We start from the raw sequence: 20,248 nt of genomic DNA, 5'->3' as shown, positions 1-20,248 counted from the left end.
AGTGGTACAATCTTGGTTCACTGCAACCTCCGTCTCCCAGGCTCAGCATCCTGAGTAGCTAAGATTACATGTGTGGGCCACGACGCCTGGCTAATTTTTGTATTTTTAGTAGAGACGGGGTTTCACCATGTTGGTCAAGCTGTTCTCGAACTCCTGACCTCGTGATCCGCCCACCTCGGCCACACTTTACTTCACCATACCACACTGTCTGCCTTTCTGCTAAAATCCATGATCTCTGGGAAGGATGGAAATATTGGGGAAAAAAAAATGCTTTTCAATCTGAGGACATGTATTCAGTGGGAACAAAATATTTTTATTTACAAGATAAATAACTTTTAGTCTAGTTTCCTTTTCCTATTAAAACCATTTCTCAGATTTTTCTGACCTAGTAGTGTACCCATAGTGCACTACATAGATAGCATTTACATACTCTGTAAATGTAATTATTCAAATAAATCTCCAGGAAACCTTGTCACTTCTCTTTGGAAGATTCTGTAATTAGAAACTTCACCAAATTTTCCTTAAGGGACACAGGCAGGAAACCTTCATTTTATTAAATTTCTTGACTACAGTAGTAACTGCAAATTTTGTTTGAAGGAAAAATGGAAGCGTCCCCAAATAGAATTTCATATGATAGCCTCTGGGTACTTCTCCTGGGAGGAAGTCTTTATCTGATCCAGTTTTATGCACTTTGATCTGAATCCCAATAAAGAGAAACATTTGCCATTTTACTCATCAATACTTCAATGTAATGGGACAAAGAAAAAAAGTTTAGAAAAGAGGTTGATGGAGTACTAATCCCTGGCATTGTATATGAGTTTGAATTGACTTTGAAAGATGCTTTTAAAACATGCATGGATGATGTAGTTGAAACTTAGGTTCCATTTATTATTTTTACTGCAACTTTCTTTAATTCTACAGAGAACTCAAACTAATGAGTCATGTAATAGATGACCAAGTACTTAAGCAGAATGTGAAATGGTACTAGGTGGGGATATAAAATAAAATTTGTGACAAGCTGGATGCATTTATTTTTTAAAGTAGATACAGAAGGTGAAGGAGTGACTGGACAGGATGAAATTAATCAGTGACTTAATTTGGTTCTCTTGGACCTCACCAAGGGTTATATCTCTATTTTCATGTACATCTTCAGGCAAACTGACCTCAGAACTCAGCAGGAGCAGAACTTAGGCAATATCCAGACAAGTGCAAACAGCCTCTGAGCTGTTCCATAGGAAGGAAATGATCCTTAAATCTTGACGGCTTCCAAAAGTGTTTTTAGGGTATACATGACACTAACCTTACAGGATTCATCTTAACTTTATTGGAAATTAAGAAATCTGGGAATAATAAAGTCTAGACACAAACAATCTGTTTTTGTCCCTATCAGGTCTAGCTGCAGTGCATTCTGAAGCCCTACTCATTCTCCTAGCATCTGCATGCTATTGTGAAAAGTTATATTTGGGGTTAACGGAAAGATGCTAAGGCTATAATCAGTGACTTTTTGCTGATGTCACTGGTGTCTATGAGGGAGACAGTGTAGTAAAGAAACAGACGTAGAATGTTCTTTTGGTTCTCCTGTTCAATGGAAGTGGTATGGTTTTTCCTAAATTCCTTTAGCATATGATCCATCTTGGTAACAAAGCCATTTAGATTGACACTAGGGACATCCCTCAACAAAATTACGGGTAAGCCATAGCATGGATAAAAAGAATGGAATATTTAGGAAACTGCAAATAATTCAGTATTCTTAGAGTAAGAATATCGGAGAGTAATAGGAAAGGGAGGGCGGAAGCAAGAAAAGGAAGTTTGAATTCTGTCCTATAGGGAAAGGATTTGAAGCAGGAGAGATGTCCACCTTGTGCATACGGTTTTGATAATGTTGGCGACAGGGTAGTAAATGTGCTGGAGCAAAACTGGGGCAAATAAATGACAGGGAGTACTCACCTGTATAAGATTGGCAATGGATGTTGTGGGGTGGGGGGAGGGGGGAGGGACAGCATTAGGAGATATACCTAATGCTAAATGACTAGTTAATGGGTGCAGCACACCAACATGGCACATGTATACATATGTAACAAACCTGCACATTGTGCACATGTACCCTAGAGCTTAAAGTATAAAAAAAAAAAAAAAAAAAGATTGGCAATGGAAGGGGATCTAATGAAGGAAACAGAGCAGAAACCTTCAGAAAAAAAGGTGGTGGACCAAAAGAGCACACTGTCCAGGAAGCCAGAGAGTAGTTAATTTCAAGGAGGTGTGAAAAACAGTATCAGGTGTCACACATTTGTAGCTATTGCATTAGGCAATGAGGAGTTCATTGGTGACCCTACCGTTGGTGGTTTGGATGGTGGTAGAGGTGGAAGCCAGATTTTAGTCATTTGATGAGCCCATGAGAGATGAGAAAATAAATATCACTGGTGAAGATCACTCTTCTGAGAAGCTCGAATGTGAGAGATGGAGTGATAAATCGTGGGAGGCCAATGAACTCAGGAAGGCTTTTTCTATAAGGGGAGATGTGGCAATGCTTATCAGTCAATGGAAAGATAAAGAAGACGGGGAATAAATCAAAGCATGGAGGAAACTGGTAGGAAGTAGGCCTAGAATAGGAGGGGAGACTGAAGCAATTATGGGTAGGGTATAGGGATGAGGATCAGTTTGTAGGTAGGAGAAGCTAGAAGAGTGATGATTCTTCATCCTGATAGCCTCCGTGTTCTCAGAGAAGTGGATCTGTTCTACTTAAAATGAGGATGTAAGTGGGAAAGGTTTGGGAGAGGCACTTACTGAAGTCTTCCTTCTGGGTAAGACAGCATTCTACCACCCATGGCCAAATTCCTAGCCCAGTTTCAAGACATTTCTTATGAGAATTTTACTCCAACAACCTTGTTTTAGAATCAGAAACATCTTGAAAAGAATATGTTTGATAAAGCCTTAAAATTCAGGCAAAATATTTGTTCTTTCTCCTTCAATGACCTTGTGCCATTTTCATTTAGGGGGGGTTTCTGTCTCAAACACTGTTATTGGTCTCTCAGCTTACTGTAACTGTAACAGAAGAGTTAGTGCCTATTATGCAACCAGAATTAGAGCTTAACCTGTTTTTTATGCACAATTCATCTAATGCATCTGCTTAGGGTAGTCAAAAGATTTTGGCCTTAGATTATGTCAGCAACTGGAACTTGAGGACCTTCCGGCCGTAAGCTGTCGATGAGAGAAGTCAGACAAAAGGAAGGCACTTCCATCTAGCCTTGGCTCATTGCCTGTTTGGTCTAGGTAGCATCCATGGTTGGAAGACCTATATTAAGTTTTTTCAATTTTTATAAAGCCACAGATGCATTATTAAATGACTTTTTCTTCTGCATTTGTCTTAATTTTCATGTGTGCGTCAGATTCTAGCAAACACAGACGTAATATTTTAGAGGCCAGATACCATGGTAGATAATTTTTCAGGTTTTGGAGTCAAACAGAAATGGAGGCAAATCCCAGATCCACTGCTAATTAAATGTTTAACCTTAGGCAAGTCACCTAACTTCCTTGAGCTTCAGATTCCTCATCTGTAAAGTTGGAAAACTAGTAATAGTGCCTACACAACGGGGTTGTTGGATAATGTACGTAAATTGCCTAGTGTGACACCCAGCATAAAGTATGTTACTGTATTACATAACAGTATTACCTACTGTTATGATCAGTCTTGCTGTTTTGTTGCTATAGTAATAATAATTATAATAGTGACCCATATGTGGAATAAGTTACTTTGGAAGGAAGGAAACATTATGTCCTTGTAGGTCAATCTGAGACTTGATAATTTCTAGGTAGGATGGGTGCCACAGAAGAAGCAAGAGTCAAGGTAGGATGGAATTCACATGTTGTATGTGATTTGACTAGCCGACCCCGCCTCACCTTGAGATGCAGCAATTCTAGTGTTAGTTCCTTGTACATGTTATATTTGGGGGAGCCCCACAAGGCCCATCTAACTAAAGTAATTCTCTTAGCAGCGTACTATTTCACAATTAAATTCATTCCATAAGGATTTTCTTCAGATGTGAACTTAGTACGTGGTACAGGGAATTGTCTAGGAGAGCAGCATATTAATTCTTCATTAAAACACTTTATGGGGGCCTGGAGGGAATGGAGCAGAAGATGGATATGTTTGGATTGACAAGATCACCTGAGAAGGACAAGCCTAGGTGGGAACCACTGAAGGTAGCATGGAGAAGTGTGGTGCTAGGTATATGGCAGAATAGCGGCAAAGTGGGAAGAGGTGAAGGAATAGCACTGATTTACTTCATCTCCGCAGTATTGTCTAGAATGAAACTTGGATGCCTACATGCAAAGACTGACAGCTTGGAATTCTGGTTCCTCTTTTTATTTAAATCGCTAGCCAAAATAACTTTGCTTCCCTATCACAGCTCCTCAATGTCACACTTTTCTTATCTGCCTCAGCTGATGAAAAAGAAGAGTCCTCCCCACCCCTGCCAAAAAAGTGACAGAGATCACACACTAAGAGGCTGCAAATCACTTAAATCATATTTTGAGTGGTGTATTATGGTAACCTATAAATAACTAATTGTGTAAAATTGCTTTAGTAGTTTCTAGGTGGCAGCTTTAATTAAAAGCACCAGAGACATTTAGAAGTTTAGAAATGGATGGCATGTAATTTGCCCTTTTACCAACCATAAAATGGTAATTAAGAAATTTGATTCACTTCTTCCTATTAAAAGTTTTATGAGAATAGCAAGTTCCTTCTAAATACAGTTTCTCTTCAGCAAAAGGTAGTACGTTTGCTTTATCAGTCTTCTCCAGCAGGGTAAGATGTTTTAATGTACAAATTCTTCAGAAGTTAATTAGGACATTTCTTTCCATGCAAAATGTTTGTTTTTAAGATTCTAAAACATAAAGCTGTATTAGAGTTGAACTTTGATCATGGCTCCATATTACTCCACCATCAATACAAGATGGTCCAGTAATTTCACGATTACCAAATGCATGGAGCTGACTATAAAATTAAAGGAATTGGGAAGTCATTTCCTGGTGAGTCTAGCATGCTTTGCTGATTTTTGAAGGAATCTGAAGTCTACAGTGTGTTGACTTCCTAGGGAATCCAGAATATTCACTCTACACTAGCAGAGTCATAAAAGATCATTTTAGCTTCATTGATCCTCCAGAAATACTGGATAAATTAGTAGTTGTATAGCGTAAAATTCAAACAACATGCAGCAAACTAAGATTTCTTTGGAAATCCATGAATTTAACACTGTCGCAGGCTAAAACGCAGCTGGAAATAGAGTGAGGGAGTTCATTTTTTTATTTTATAATTGAACAATTGATTGCAATTTTGGCCACTTCAGCCCAGGGTTTATAGATGTCACTACTCAGGGCACTTACAACCGCATCATTAATGACATAAGTTATATGCAACATAAAGACAGCTTCTGGGTTTTTTTTTGTTTGGAAAAAAAACAACCAGGAGTACCTCATAGTCAGCTGCTTTTTTTTTTTTTTTTTTTTTTTTACATCAAGCATGTGTTTAAAAGTTATCTAAGCTGGACAGATCTAAGCAGAAAATAGGGGATGTTTGAAATGTCTCCTCTTCATCCCATCTTTCAGTGACACCCTGGCTAACTCTGAGCCCCTTGTGGCAGCCCTCAGTCTATCTCTCCTAGATAGAAATCCACCTTTTTGTCTCCTGTCTTCCCTAATCAGAACTGGGTGGGTATAAGTGGCATAGTAAAGGGGGATGCGACAGTGGAAGAAGTATTTTATCCCTGACATTATTTGGAATTTCCAGCGAATGTTGATAGTTAAAGCAGACCTACTATTCACCAGGTTTATTATTGTTTTTTAAGATTTCAACAGAAAATGCCCTTCCCCTTACTCTCTACACCCAGAACCAACCACTCCCACCCGCTCCCCCCAAACCTTGGTACACCCCTGCAGGTATAAAGAAGATATTCACAAAATAGCATTCAATGAAAAGTTCAGGACACAAAGCTGTGTGTACTGTATGCTGCCTCATCTGTAAGGATGTAAGGGTAATATATATATTACATATTATATAATTATATATTATATATTACTATATATTATATATTCTATAATTTATATTATAAATTACTATATATTATATATTATATAATTATATATTATATATTACTATATATTATATATTACTATATATTATATATTACTATATATCATATATTTATCTATATAGAGAAAGTTTGAAAGGGAGTATATGTAAATGTTAGCAATGATAATTGCTACATAAGGGCATAAGTAATTATAAGTGACTTTTATTTTCTTCTCTTTAATTTTCTGAGCATTTATTATAATTCAACAAAAGACCAGATATTATTTTTTGAGTTGATGTCTAGTTATGAAATAAAATGCAACTTCTGTATTTTTCTTAAAAATACATGTATGTTATTTTCTCACATACACACCCTGTAAATACAAAGGGTGTGTATACCATATAGATTACTCCTCACCCTGCTTCTTTTATTTAATAATATGTCTTGAAGATCTTTCCATAAAAGCATGTACATATCTACCTCTTTGTTTTTAAGAGCTGCACGATATTATCACATATGGATACACCATAACATATTAAGCCAGTTGCCTCTTGATATACTGGTTGCTTGTTTTTAATCTTTAATCAAGACACCCTGTCTTGTCCTATGGCCCGATTTCTGAGGACTCAGCTCTCTGTTTTCATAGATGACAGCTCTCCAAGAAGGAGTGTCATAGTACTGATGGTTGACAATGGGTTACTCCCACCTGAGCATGTTACAGGAGACCTGCTGATGGGGCAATACCGTAAGTCAAGGAAGAAACCTAAATGGAAGACCTTGAAGGAATCCTGGCAGGCCAGTAGTAAAAGATATTTAAATTACACTTATTTTTTTTAAAGAGTAGGAGAAAGAAGAAAAATTTAAAAGGCCCACAATCCTACCGTCTAGATAAGCACTCTTGACATGGAAACATAAAAATGTAAAAGTAATAAATGTCTATGGTTTGATAGTTCAAACTGTATAGAAAGATACAAAAGAAATTTCAGGCTTCTTTGCCACAAACACACATACCCAGGTCTCTCTCTGTAAAGATAACCAATTTTAACAGGCTTTTGAGATTCCTTCCAGACCTGTACAAATATTTTTCCCTTACATAAAAGGAAGCCATACCATATAGATTACTCCTCACCCTGCTTCTTTTATTTAATAATATGTCTTGAAGATCTTTCCATAAAAGCAGGTACATATCTACCTCTTTGTTTTTAAGAGCTGCACGATATTATAACATATGGATACACCATAACATATTAAGCCAGTTGCCTCTTGATATACTTGTTGCTTGTTTTTAATCTTTTATTATTACAGTGCTGCAATGAATAGCCTGGTTCATATATTTTGGAGCACTTTTGTGAGTATATACATAGGGTTAATTTTTAGCAGTAGTAGATATTGCCAAATTGTCCTCCCAAAAGATTGAACACATTTACACTAATAGTGTATCAGAGTGCCAGTCTGCAATACCCTCAGCAGCTCTCAATATAAACCTCCTAATGTATGCCCATCTGATCAACGGGAAATGGTGTCTTGTAGCTTGTAACTTTAATTTTCATTCCTTTAATTATCAATGAATTTGAGTCTCATTTCATATCTGTTGTGACCATTTGTATTTCTTTTTTGGTAAATTCACTTTCATATCCTCTTCCAATTTTTCTACTGAGCTGTTGTCCTTTCTGTTCTGGAAATTAAGAAAAACATCCCTTCGTCTTTCATATGTGTTCCAAATATTTTTCCAAGCTTGTCGTTTTTTTCTCTTTTTTTAACCCTATAGAATTTTCTAACTTCATATGGTCAGATTTAACAATATATCTTCTTAACATCTCTAGAGTTTGTGTCCAGCTGGAAGACTCTTCCTGTCATAAAGATATAACGTATTTAAGGCAGGTGGGCAGACTTTTTAGTGACCCTTAAATCATACCATGTGCCTCTCCAATTTGAGCCCTGTGAAATTTGGAAAACTTAGGAAGTGTTTGCAGTGGTTAAAACCAGGGACTTTGGAATAGTACAGATAAAAATGGGTTCAAATTTATTTTGAATCCATCTTTGAGCCACTGTTTTGTCATCTGTAAAATGGAGATAGTACCTACCTTCATTATGGGTTTATAGAGGATGAAATGACACAAGATGGGTTAAACAGTGCCTGGCACAGATTAAGTACTGAATAAAGTGTGATGATGAGAAAGAGGATAAGCATTAAAATACTTTTTTAAGCTAATAATTATTATTAAGTAGATTATTTTCAAGATTTGTAATAAACATTTTGTTTTCAAAATTCTTTGACTGTATTCAAATTTTCTTCTTTCAGATTTCATTGATTGTACAGACACAGCCCTAATTTAATTCTGTTTACTTGGAGAATTCATTGTTCAACTAAAGGGGAAAAATTGCAACGTCTGAGAGATGAGCTAGAGGGTGTTTGACTGAAGAAAAGTGTATGGACAGTCACAAGTACACACATGCATAAGACGTGCTATGATATTAACTATAGTATAAAAAATAGAAACAACCTAATAATCCATTAACAGGGGGTTGGTCAAATGATGGAACATTTATACAACAGTAAAAATGAATGAGCTAGATCTACATGTAAAACCATTAATAGTCAAAAATATAATGTTGCATGGATTAAAGAGAAAACTGCAAAAGGATACATAAGGTGTAATATAATTTACGTGTTTTTATTGTGGTAAAATATACATAACAATATTTACTGTTTTATTATATGTACAGTTCTGAGGCATTAAGTACATTCACATTATTGTTTAGCCATCACTGTCATCCATCTCCTACATAAATTTTTAAAGCACAAAGACAATACTATATATTATTCATGGATATATACACATATGTAGATAATTTATGAAAACATGCATGGGAATGATACACACTAACTTCAGGACAGTAGTTACCTCTGGAGAAGGAAGGAAAAAGAGGATAGGGATAAGGAGATGGGATTGGCTATATCCATATCATTTCCTTTTTAAGAAAGAGATATGTGCTGGGCGCGGTGGCTCATGCCTGTAATCCCAGCACTTTGGGAGGCCGAGGCGGGCGGATTACAAGGTCAGGAGTTCGAGACCAGCCTGGCCAACATGATGAAACCCCATCTCTACTAAAAATAAAAATGAATTAGCCAGGCGTGGTGGTGGGTGCCTGTAATCCCAGCTACTCAAGAGGCTGAGGCAGGAGAGTCTCTTGAACCCGGGAGGTGGAGGTTGCAGTGAGCCAAGATCACGCCACTGTACTCCAGCCTGGGTGACAGAGAGAGACTCCAACTCAAAAAGAAAAAAAAAGAGATATATGAAGCAAATGATAACATCTATTAAATTTTGGTGGTGGATGCATGATCTGTAGTATTATTTTCTGACTTTTCTAACCATTTGAAATATTTCCTAATTTTGAAACATTTTAAGTCAGAAGTAGGGTTTAGAAATATCAGCACTTTGGGAGGCTGAGGCAGGCGGATCACTTGAGGTCAGGAGTTAGAGACCAGCCTGGCCAACGCAGTGAAACTGCATCTCTACTAAAAATACAAAAATTAGCCGGGAATGGTGGCGTGTGCCTGTAATCCTAGCTACTCGGGAGGCTGAGGCAGAAGAATCACTCGAACCTGGGAGGCAGAGGTTGCGGTGAGCCGAGATTGCACCACTGCACTGCAGCCTGGGTGACAGAGTGAGACTGTCTCAAAACAAAAAAAAAAATAGGGTTTAGAAATCAACCTACAAATGTATACCTGACTATTCCATTTCAAAAAGTGATTTGTTTTGTTTTGTTTTAAATAAGACTTTCACTCCTATAGAAATGATGGTCAAAATATTTAACATCCTGTAAGGCACAGGTACCAACATATGAGAACACACACCAGTTTTGGCCTTGGAGCAGGGTCATCAAGGACCCCTGCATTAATCCATTATTTTCTGAACAGATCAGTTTTGAAGCTCTTCCATTAGCTGTAGAGATCATCACATCAGCACCTCTAGTATGTGCCCATATGTGGAGTTTCCTAAATGGCTGACAGTGAACTTCCTGAGAGAGCCTCCATATAATGAGTCAGCTTTATCGTTGCCCAAAGAAAGTCACTGTTCCCTTGGGAGTGAGTTCTGGCCCATTTAAAGTTTCCCCCTGAGGAATCACAGGCTTAATAACTCAAATGTGAGGTTATCTTCAAGCCTCAAATATCAAAGCCTAGCCAGGAAGCCCCAGTGTTATTTGCTCTATTTTTCTTCCAGTTTCATTTACTAGCTATTCCATTTGACTTTTCAAAAAGCTTATTAGACTGTGTTTGGGGGAAACACAATTTTCAAAAAGCTTATTAGACTGCGTTTGGGGGAAACAGTTAATGGGTTTGGGGGAAAAGGAAGGTGGGTAGGTGCCCCATTTTACCTGTATTTACTCAGGAAAGGAAGCTGACTACAGTGGTAATTTCTCTTAGTGGGCAGGAATTATTTCTCATTTTGGAAAGCATCTCTAACCCAAGGAAATTGAAGCCATAGTAATAGATTGATAGGTCTGCTTTGTCCCTCCCCAAGCCAAAATCCATCAGAATAGATTCTGCTAAGCTTACCTATATTGGTTTTCATAATCCTTTCTCTGTGTTCTCTTGAACAAAGTAAAATCAGAACTGCAGGCAGGCCTACTACCAGAGCCCTATTTAATGACTTGGGGCAAGATCTCACCTTTCCCAGAGTAGTAAAACTGGGGACATTTCCAGGGAGAGTGGACAGAAGAAGGGTTACTTTGAAATCTTCTGATTTTCACTTGTTATACTTGAAATTTTGAGAAACCACAGATCAACAGTTAGCACCCTAAAATGTTTCTTTCCATTGTACTTTTCTTACTAATGCTGGGCACTTTTTCCCAAGTATATCTGATCTAATTTTAACAGCATGACATTATTCAAATAATCTATTATTGAATGTTAAAAAAAAATACTAGCCAATTTACAAATGACCGAAACCACTTGCTTCCGCATTGGCCTTAAAATGATATCTTCCTAGTTCCTGGAAATGCTGGAGATGTTTGAGCTGTTGAATTAAGGAATGAATCATTGTAGTTGTAACAATGGCATCTGGAAGTATTTTCATACAACTCAGTTTTGTTTTGTTTTACTTCCTTTATCAGAGTCACTGCCTGTTATTAATTACTCATTTTTTAAATTGCTCAAATTGTTATGTTTCTAAAATAGACCTTAATCATCTATTTAATGAACATATGAAGTATGTTTATATATATAAAGTAGTCTTGTATGGCAGGAACTATGCTAAATGCTATAGTCAAACACCACAACCGTCTCTTGTTGCAGCACAAACTTACTGGTTATCAGACAGGAATCCAGAGATGCCATTATCTTAATTAATACTTTAAATATATTTATTTTACTGATGTCAACAACACACTAGTGTCAATGGCCCCACCTTACTATTCGTAAGATTCCCACTGGTTTTAGCTACTCTAGCACATCCACATCATGCCCCTGGTATATCTTGTTAGAAAAAGAACCACATTCACTGAGCTTTATTGTTTTGTTACGTTTTTCAAGCAACAAATTTGGAAATCATAAGTAAACTAAGAAGATATGGTCCCTGCCCTTGAGTGGAATATTATCTCACTGGGGAGACATGGGAGGACTCATTAGAGAAGACTAAAATACAGGATTAGGTTGCGTGTATAAACTTCAAATACCACAGGGATTCACAGACTGGAGAGCTGATTGAGGTTTGGAGAGAAAAAAAGGGGAAAAATGAGAACAGGGAAGAAGTGGAGAAAAAGGAAGGAATCTGAAAAAGGACAGGACACAAAGGTAAAAAAGAACTAGGAACTAGATTCTAACCTCTATTTCTGATGGGTTAAGTGAACTCCAAAAGAAATAAGAGATCAAAGATAAGGCATAAATAAGATGGGGCACGGTGGCTCAGGCCTGTAATCCCAAAACTTTGGGAGGTCAAGATAGGAGGATCACTTAAGCCCAGGAGTTCAAGATCAGCCTGGTCAACATAGTGAGACCCCATATCTACAAAAAAAATTGTTTTAATTTGCCAGGTGTGGTGGCATGCACCTGTGGTCCCAGCTATTAGAGAGGCTGAGGGGAAATGATGTCGGGAGCCCAGGAGTTCGAGGCTGCAGTGAGTTGTGATCATGCCACAGCACTCCAGCCTGGGCGACAGAGCAACACCCTGTCTCTATAAATAAGTAATAAAACCAAAACATAAATAAATACTAACATCACTTGTGTTGACCTTTCAGAAAGATTTCACACATAGAAGTTATTTTATATGGTCTTTACAGTCATCCACTGACATGAGCAGCTCAGCTTTTCTACTCACCATTAAACAAAGGCAAAACCTGAGGACTGGGAGACTGTTTAAATTTGTTAAAGTCACAGTCTCACAACTGGATCTTCTGGCTTCTGCGCCAGACTCTTTCCTCCACCTCTCATCACTCTGATGAACTTGTCTGGGTATTTGAGTTTAGAGGAAAATAGACAGGGAAATGGCCTTGGAAACTCCAATCTCAATCAAGACAAGGCTAAGGAAGTCACCAGCCCCCTTTGAACAAAACATCCCAGCATTTCAAATGCCTCTCAACGTCACGTTCTTGTGCCCACAGATTGTCACACTTATAGGTGAGAGTGTGGAAAGGTAAAAACAGTAAAAGAAGTTGTTTATCTCATTAAACAACTGCTTTGACTATTTTTCGCTTGTTGTTCCGCTATCATACTTGTGCCTGTGTCTGTGTGTGTATGCTGTTGTTATATTCATATATTCTTGATTGAGCCCAAATCAGTTCTCCTAAACGTCTCTTGAACCTCCACTTAAAAGGTTTAAAATGTGTATTCACACAGTGCTCATTACCCTGCCTTACCTTTTGCAAATGACTGTCTACCACTCCTGACTTGGCGAACTTCTCTTCTAGCACTAGCTTCATTAGTCAAGACATACGGATGCAGGGAGAATTTTAAATGGGCCCTCTGTGTTGTTTTTGAATGGGCACTACGTGCAAATCATTATCCTAAAGAAATTTTAATTCTTGAGTTACTCCACTTTTGTGAATAGTGAGCACTATTGGCTTAATTCCTCATATCCTGCTTTTACTGAGTATTCGGGACAAGGTATACTTAGTTTGCTTTTTATATTAGAACCTCTTGGTCATTCACATACCTTGAGATAGACTCATTTTCCCTAGAGTGCAACAACTGCAATTAGTTTTTTGCTGGTCCACGGGCAATAAATGAACTTTCCTTCCAAGGGCTAATTGTTCACTAAGGTTCTTGTGTGGCAGTTTCCTTCCTTAGGATGACAGAGACAGTTCTTTCAAATGTATCTGAGTAGTGTCTCAGATATCGTTGCTTGATGTTTGAGGAATTTCTAAAGGGGGAGGTGTAAAATAAGCAGCTCAGATTTAGTAAACCTCATTTATCTTAGCCCATATATACTGAGAACCCTTAAATCTCAGCCTGCAGGCATCTTTTGAGTGGGAACTCTAACACAAAAATAAAACAAGACGTGCATTTCAACTTGAACTAGCACCATCTACTTACCCCAATCTCTCTCTCTCTCTCTCTCTCTCTCTCTCTCTGTCTCTGTCTCTGTATACACACACACACACACACACACACACACACACCAACCTCTATAAAGCAAAGAAAAATAAATCACATTATTATCAGTGTCTGGTTTCACTGTTAAATGTTGAGACATTACCACCACCTTGGCCAAGGGTCTTCCTTAGCGAGTTGCACGGCATGGAACCTTATTTATTTGATTCTGTGTATGAAAACTTTAACCATCTTATAAAAGCTTGAAGGCTTTTAAACCAATAATTTAATAGTGTAGTATTTCCCCTGAGCTAACAAAACTGTTTTCAACTACTGACTTGTCTCTATGGTGAATCTAACATAGGGTGCTCTCCTACTGACAAGGGTTACATAATGCTCCATGGACTTAAATCTTATTTACAGAACACAGAAAAGCCTAAAGTGTTCAAGCAGGGCCTGTGTGGAAATTTTTGACTGTGATTCTAGGCTTAGAAAAGTCACTGTCAGAAAGAATTATAGCAATAACTAGGCAATTAAGATACCACTTAGCACCACCATATTTTATCTTCTTCAAAGTCCTTTCATTTCATTGGCTCTTGTGAGCTTCACACCATTTTACCTTGTGTAGTAGGTAGTATATAAGTTAGGAAATCAAGACTCTGAGTGGTCAGATGCATTATCCAAAGTCCTACAGCTATTCTGTAAGAAAAATCAGCCTGAAAAAATCCTGAGGCACTTCTGTTTCTTCAGAACTCCTAACATGGTAAGGTCGGAAGAGATCACAAGATCACAAACAAAGTTATATTGACAGGACAACTGGATTTGTGTGTGTGGTGGGGGGAGCGGTGTCATGAGCTATTCATTGTAGCTATCCACATGGATCACATTTGTTTGCAGTTAATTTGATCCATGGTCCTTTGTCTGTTTGCTCTTGGTTGTCAACCCCACTTTTCCCGTATTCCAATCGTCACTAATCGATAGGGGACTGTATTCCTCTTAAAGGACTTTAGAGAAAGACATTGTCACTGCATCCTTTCTAAGCTCATTTCTAGAGAAATTCATATGCGGTTCTTGACCTCCTGGCATGCTTAATTTTGTTCAAGGTAGATATGTTTCAGTATAAATGCATGGAAATTTAGTCCTGTAAATCAGGAAGATTTATTGAACATTTGTGCCCAAGTGCACTGAATTATTTGAGATATAAAAACTAATTCTAAAGTCCAGTTCCTGTCCTCAGGGAACTTATTACCTACACAGATCATGATCGGAGAATTCACATTAACAAATAAATAAATAAATAACAGCTTCTGTGGGTTAGAAAACAGAGAGACCACGATGAACTGGAGTTTGCAGGGAAAGATTCATGAAAGGGAAACATCCTATAAAAGCCTTAAAAGGTGAATAGGATTTGGGTTGCTGAATGTTAATACTCGGGCCAAGCTAACAACCATATTAAACACACACACACACACACACACACACACACACACAATATCTCAATAGCTTAACAAAAATAGTAACTTATTTCATTCTTACATCACAATTTAATATGGGTTGCCTGGGGAGTGGAAGAATCTCTGCTCCGAGCAGTGATTCAAGGAACCAGCCTTCTTCCATCTAGTGATTCCTCAATGCCTTAGGCCTTGGAGTCCTCTACTGGATGGTCTGCATGCAGCCAGCCTACAGTGGAAGATAGTAATCCATAGAGAAACTCAGTAGATATTTCATTAAGGATCAGGCCTAGAAGTCGCATACATTACTTCTGCCCACACCTAACCGGAAAGGAGGCTGAGAAACGTAATCTAACTCTGTTCTCAGAAAGAAAGAGAAACGGGATGACATCAACACATAGCATTGTCTCTGCCATACTGAAAATGAAACGACCTTATTAATTTTAATTGATACATATATATATATTTGGGAGCTATGTGTGATCATTTCATACATTTGTATAATTTGTAAATATCAAATTAGTATAATTAGGATATTCAACACCTTAAATAGTTGTCTTGTCTTTATGCTAGAAACATTCAAATTATTCTCTTCTAGATATTTTGAAATATACAATGGATTATTGTAACCTATATCACTCTACTGATTTATCAAACACTAGTTCTTATTTCTTCTATCATAGTGCATATTTATACCCATTAATCAACCTCTCTTCATCCTCCCCTACCCTTCCCAGCCTCCGGTAACCACTAATCTACTCTCTTTTATAGCTCCCACATATCAATGACAACATGTGATATTTGTGTTTCTGTGCTTGACTTATTTCACTCAACATAATGACCTCTAGTTCCATCCATGTTGCTGCAAATGATAAAATTTCCTTCTTTTTATGGCTGAATAATATCCTATTGTGTATATGTGCCACATTTTCCTTATCCATTCATCTATTGATGGGTACTTAGTTGATTTCATATTTTGGCTGTTGTGAATAGTGCTGCAATAAACACGGGAGTGTAGATATCCCTTTGATATACTGATTTCCGTTATTTTCTATATATACCCAGTAATAATAGTGGAATTGCTAGATCATATGATAGTTCTATTTTTAGTTTTCTGAGGGACCTTCATTCCATTTTTTATAGTGGCTATACTAATTTACATTCCCATCAACAATATATGAGGATTCCCCTTTCTCCACATCCTCACCAGCATTCATTATTCCCTATCTTTTTTAATAAAAGCTGTTTTGACCTAGGTGAGTTGATATCCCATTACATGGGGTCTCCTTTTTAGGTGGTAATTCATATGATAATAGTAAAGTTACCGAACTCCCCACCACATGGAAGCTCTTGAGTACTTTCTTGAAACTCATCAGCTCTGAGAAGATGAAGCCACAGAATACCTTTGAAGAATAATTCTGAAGAAGTCTAAGAGATCTATAGGAATACAAGAATTCTTAACAATTTTTGGGATGGGTCAGAGATCCTTTTGACAATCTAACAAAACCAATGGACTCTCTCCCCATGATAATACCCATACACAAAACATTTTGTGGATAATTTCATGGAGTTTCTGAACCTTCTTAAGCCAGTCTGTACCCCATCCCTGTGGTAAAGCAATTGATAACCTCATTTAAGCTACATGGCATAGTGGTTAAGAGAATGGGCATTAAACTCAGACAAACTTGTGTTAAACTAGCATTTTCTTTTTTTTTTTTTCAACTTCTACTTTAAGTTCAGGGGTACATGTACAGGTTTATTACATAGGTAAACATGTGTCATAGGGGTTTGTTGTGCAGATTATTTCATCACCCAGGTATTAAGCTTAGTATCCATTAGTTATTTTTTCTGATCCTCTCCCTCCTCCTATCCTCCACTATCTGATAGGCCCCAGTGTGTGTTGTTCCCCTCTATGTGTCTATGTGTTCCCATCATTTAGATCCCACTTATAAGTGAGAACATGTGGTATTTGGTTTTCTGTTCCTGTATTAGTTTGCTAAGGATAATGACCTCCAGCTCTATCCATGTCCCTACAAAAGACATGATCTCATTCCTTTTTATGGATTCATAGTATTCCGTGGTGTATATGTACCACATTTTCTTATACAGTCTATCAGTGATGGGCATTTAGGTTGATTCCATGTCTTTGCTACTGTGAACAGTGCTGCAATGAACATACACGTGCATGTGTCTTTATAATAGAATGATTTATATTCCTTTGAGTATATACCCAGTAAGGGGACTGCTGGGTCGAATGGTATTTCTGTCTTTAGGTCTTTAAGGAATCACCACACTGTCTTCCACAATGGTTGAACTAATTTACACTCCTACCAACAGTGTATAAGCGTTCCTTTTACTCCACAACCTTGCCAGCATCTGTTATTTTTTGACTTTTAATAATAGCCAATCTGACTTGTGTGAGATGGTATCTCATTGTGGTTTTGAGTTGCATTTCTGTAATGATGAGTGACGCTGAGCTTTTTTTTCATATGCTTGTTGGCCACATGTATATCTTCTTTTGAGAGGTGTTTGTTCATGTCCTTTGCCCACTTATTAACGAGGTTGTTTGTTTATTTTCTTGTAAATTTGTTTAAGTTCCTTATAGATGCTGGATATTAGACCTTTGTCAGATTCATACTTTGCAAAAATTTTCTCCCATTCTGTAGGTTGCCTATGTACTCTGTTGATAATTTCTTTTGCTGTACAGAAGATCATTTGTCAATTTTTGCTTTTGTTGCAATTGCTTTCGGTGTCTTCGTTATGAAATCTTTGCCCATGCCTATGTCTGGAGCGGTATTGCCTAGGTTTTCTTCCAGGGTTTTTATAGTTTTGGGTTTTACTTTTAAGTCTTTAATCCATCTTGAATTAATTTTTGTAAATGGTATAACGAAGGGGTCCAGTTCCAATCTTCTGCATATGGCTAGCCAGTTATCGTAGCACCATTTACTGAATAGGGAGTCCTTTCCCCATTGCTTTAAACTAGCAGTTTCTAGGTATGTAACCTAGAGTTAGTCACTCCACCTCTCTGCAATTCCATTTCCTCATCTAAAAAATTACATTAGTACCTACTCGACAAGGCTGTTGTGAGGATTAAATGAGAAAATCTATGTAAGGAATCCAGCACAGTACCTGGAATATCATAGCATTCTCGGCAAATGGAAATGATTATTGTTTAGTAATATCAGTCATCTTTCATAGATTTTCAGTGGTGTTTACCTGGATTTCATGCATACTAGGCTCATCTAGAATTCAACATGGTTCTTCAGATTTCAGCTTACCTATCACTTAAGTCTGAGAAATCACTTGTGACTTTCATTTCCCCAGCCCGTCCCCCAAGGATGCTCCCATGGCACCTTGGACTTGCCCCAAACTAGTGCTTATCTAATGGCATTGCAATTGCCTGGTTACTTCTCTGTCTCCCTCTACCAGTTTCCAGGCTTTCTAAGAGCAATGCCGTGTCTGTTTTATAGTCTCCTGTACTCCCATTGCCTAGGACAGTGCCTCACGCATAGAGGGTGCAAAATAAATCTTGAATAAGTTAATGAGTAAACAGAAAAACATTTTTCTCAGTAAGCTTTAAGAAAAATAGTGGTCGGTGGATTTAAAAGGGCTGTCCATTCACTTTGCCTTATGGCAAAGCTGAAGTCTAAAGCTTTGAGAGGATCAGAAGGAGCTGAAGACAAGACAAATGCCAAACGCTGGTGTCGTCTGTCTTTTCCTCAATCAGAATTCTTGGTTAACTAGCCCACAAGTTTATTGTTCTTTATAATGACTATGAAACCTTTTGAAGTGCCTTTTGAGTAATCAAAAGAAGACATTCCAGTCAGCAGAATATTAGTTTGAATGCTTATCATTTTTAATTTGTGTTTATGTTCTTTGGAAATTGACCTTTACTATGTAGAATATACTAGAACATTTTATTAAACAAAATATCTGATTAAATAACTCACTATTCACTAGTCATATAATATTACAGTGAGTTTATTAGTGTCTCCTACTGGAGAAATCCTGATGCCATTGTTAACCACAAAGTGAAATCATCTCAGCTGGTCATTAAGCTCTGCCTCCTTCCAACCTCTAGTGACACACGGAAATCTGTAAACCCTCCAAGTTCTAGAAGCTCCATTTAGTGGCTACATAGTGAGAAAACTTAACAGGCTTATTATGCATAAGTAACTTGGACCTTTCTGATCCCAGAGGGTAATTAAGTGGACAGTAGTCAGATGGGTTGAAGAATGGACTTTTCTGCCTAGTAGAGTTTCCATATATACCACACATATTGTACCAATTTTCAGAGAATTGGAATGCACATGAACAAAGAAAAATTCTCTTTGACTAAAAGAACATTTTTGAATCAGTTACACAATTCAGCACTCTCAGTATTGGAGATTGAGCTGACACCATATTAGGCTTAGGAATTTCCCTGGAAGTTGATTTAACCATTTATCTTTGTCTGATAAAATTAAACAGCAGATTGTGGCAGAAAAACATCCAGTATTTCAGTTTTCTTGTTGCTAGGGCTATAGATGAAGAGAATGTTATGACTGCTTTCCAAAGCTTATATTCTGAAAGATGTTTCTTTTTTTATATAGAAATAATAAATATGTAGGTGGCCTCAACAGCTGTAATTTTAAAAAATTAAGTACAGAGATGCCTTCTGCCAACATTTGAAATTGGCGTTCTACACAGCCAAAAACTCTGATCTTCACTGTTATCTAATTTGGGATTTTAGCTACTATTTCCAGGCTATTAAGCACCACATCTGGACTCTCAGTGATTACATCAGGATGCCCCTGTTCCTTCAGTATTGATCAGTAGCATCTTTTTCCCCTCACAGGTGATAAATTTATAAGTAACTATCCAGGCTGCCCCAGCTTTAGGCAATTGTCTTCTTAAGAATTATAGTATGTATTCATTGGAGGATAATAAGACAAGGGAAGAAGTCAAATAATTTCACCTATAATTTGCAGCTGTTTCAAACAGAGCACTGCTTCACAGAGAAAAGAGCCTGCAGTTCAGATATTATATAATATCCCCTACTTTGCATGGGATGTTCTGAATAATTTTTTTACAAGATGCGCTTTATTTATGAGCAGGTCTCTCCATAGAAAGAGCTTGTTAGGGCTTAATGCTGATGAATGGAGACAGCACCATTCACACTTCCAGGTTATGGTCTGTCAGTGCTTTCATTATATGCA

General features: G+C 37.5%; 1 protein-coding gene across 1 annotated transcript in view; it reads left to right on the top strand.

The window, feature by feature from the left end:
- TENM1 (teneurin transmembrane protein 1) overlaps positions 1-20,248 on the top strand; it is an 854,513-nt gene that overhangs the window by 751,917 nt on the left and 82,348 nt on the right. Inside the window, exon 22 of the mRNA XM_058441351.1 lies at positions 6,658-6,813. Coding sequence (XP_058297334.1) covers positions 6,658-6,813 — 156 coding nt within the window. The remainder of the gene's footprint in view (positions 1-6,657; positions 6,814-20,248) is intronic.

Source organism: Hylobates moloch, unplaced genomic scaffold, assembly GCF_009828535.3.
Source record: "Hylobates moloch isolate HMO894 unplaced genomic scaffold, HMol_V3 SCAFFOLD_7, whole genome shotgun sequence".
NCBI classification, from domain to species: domain Eukaryota; kingdom Metazoa; phylum Chordata; class Mammalia; order Primates; family Hylobatidae; genus Hylobates; species Hylobates moloch.
Note: the sequence above shows the minus strand (reverse complement) of the source record. Positions and strands in the feature narration are given on the sequence as shown.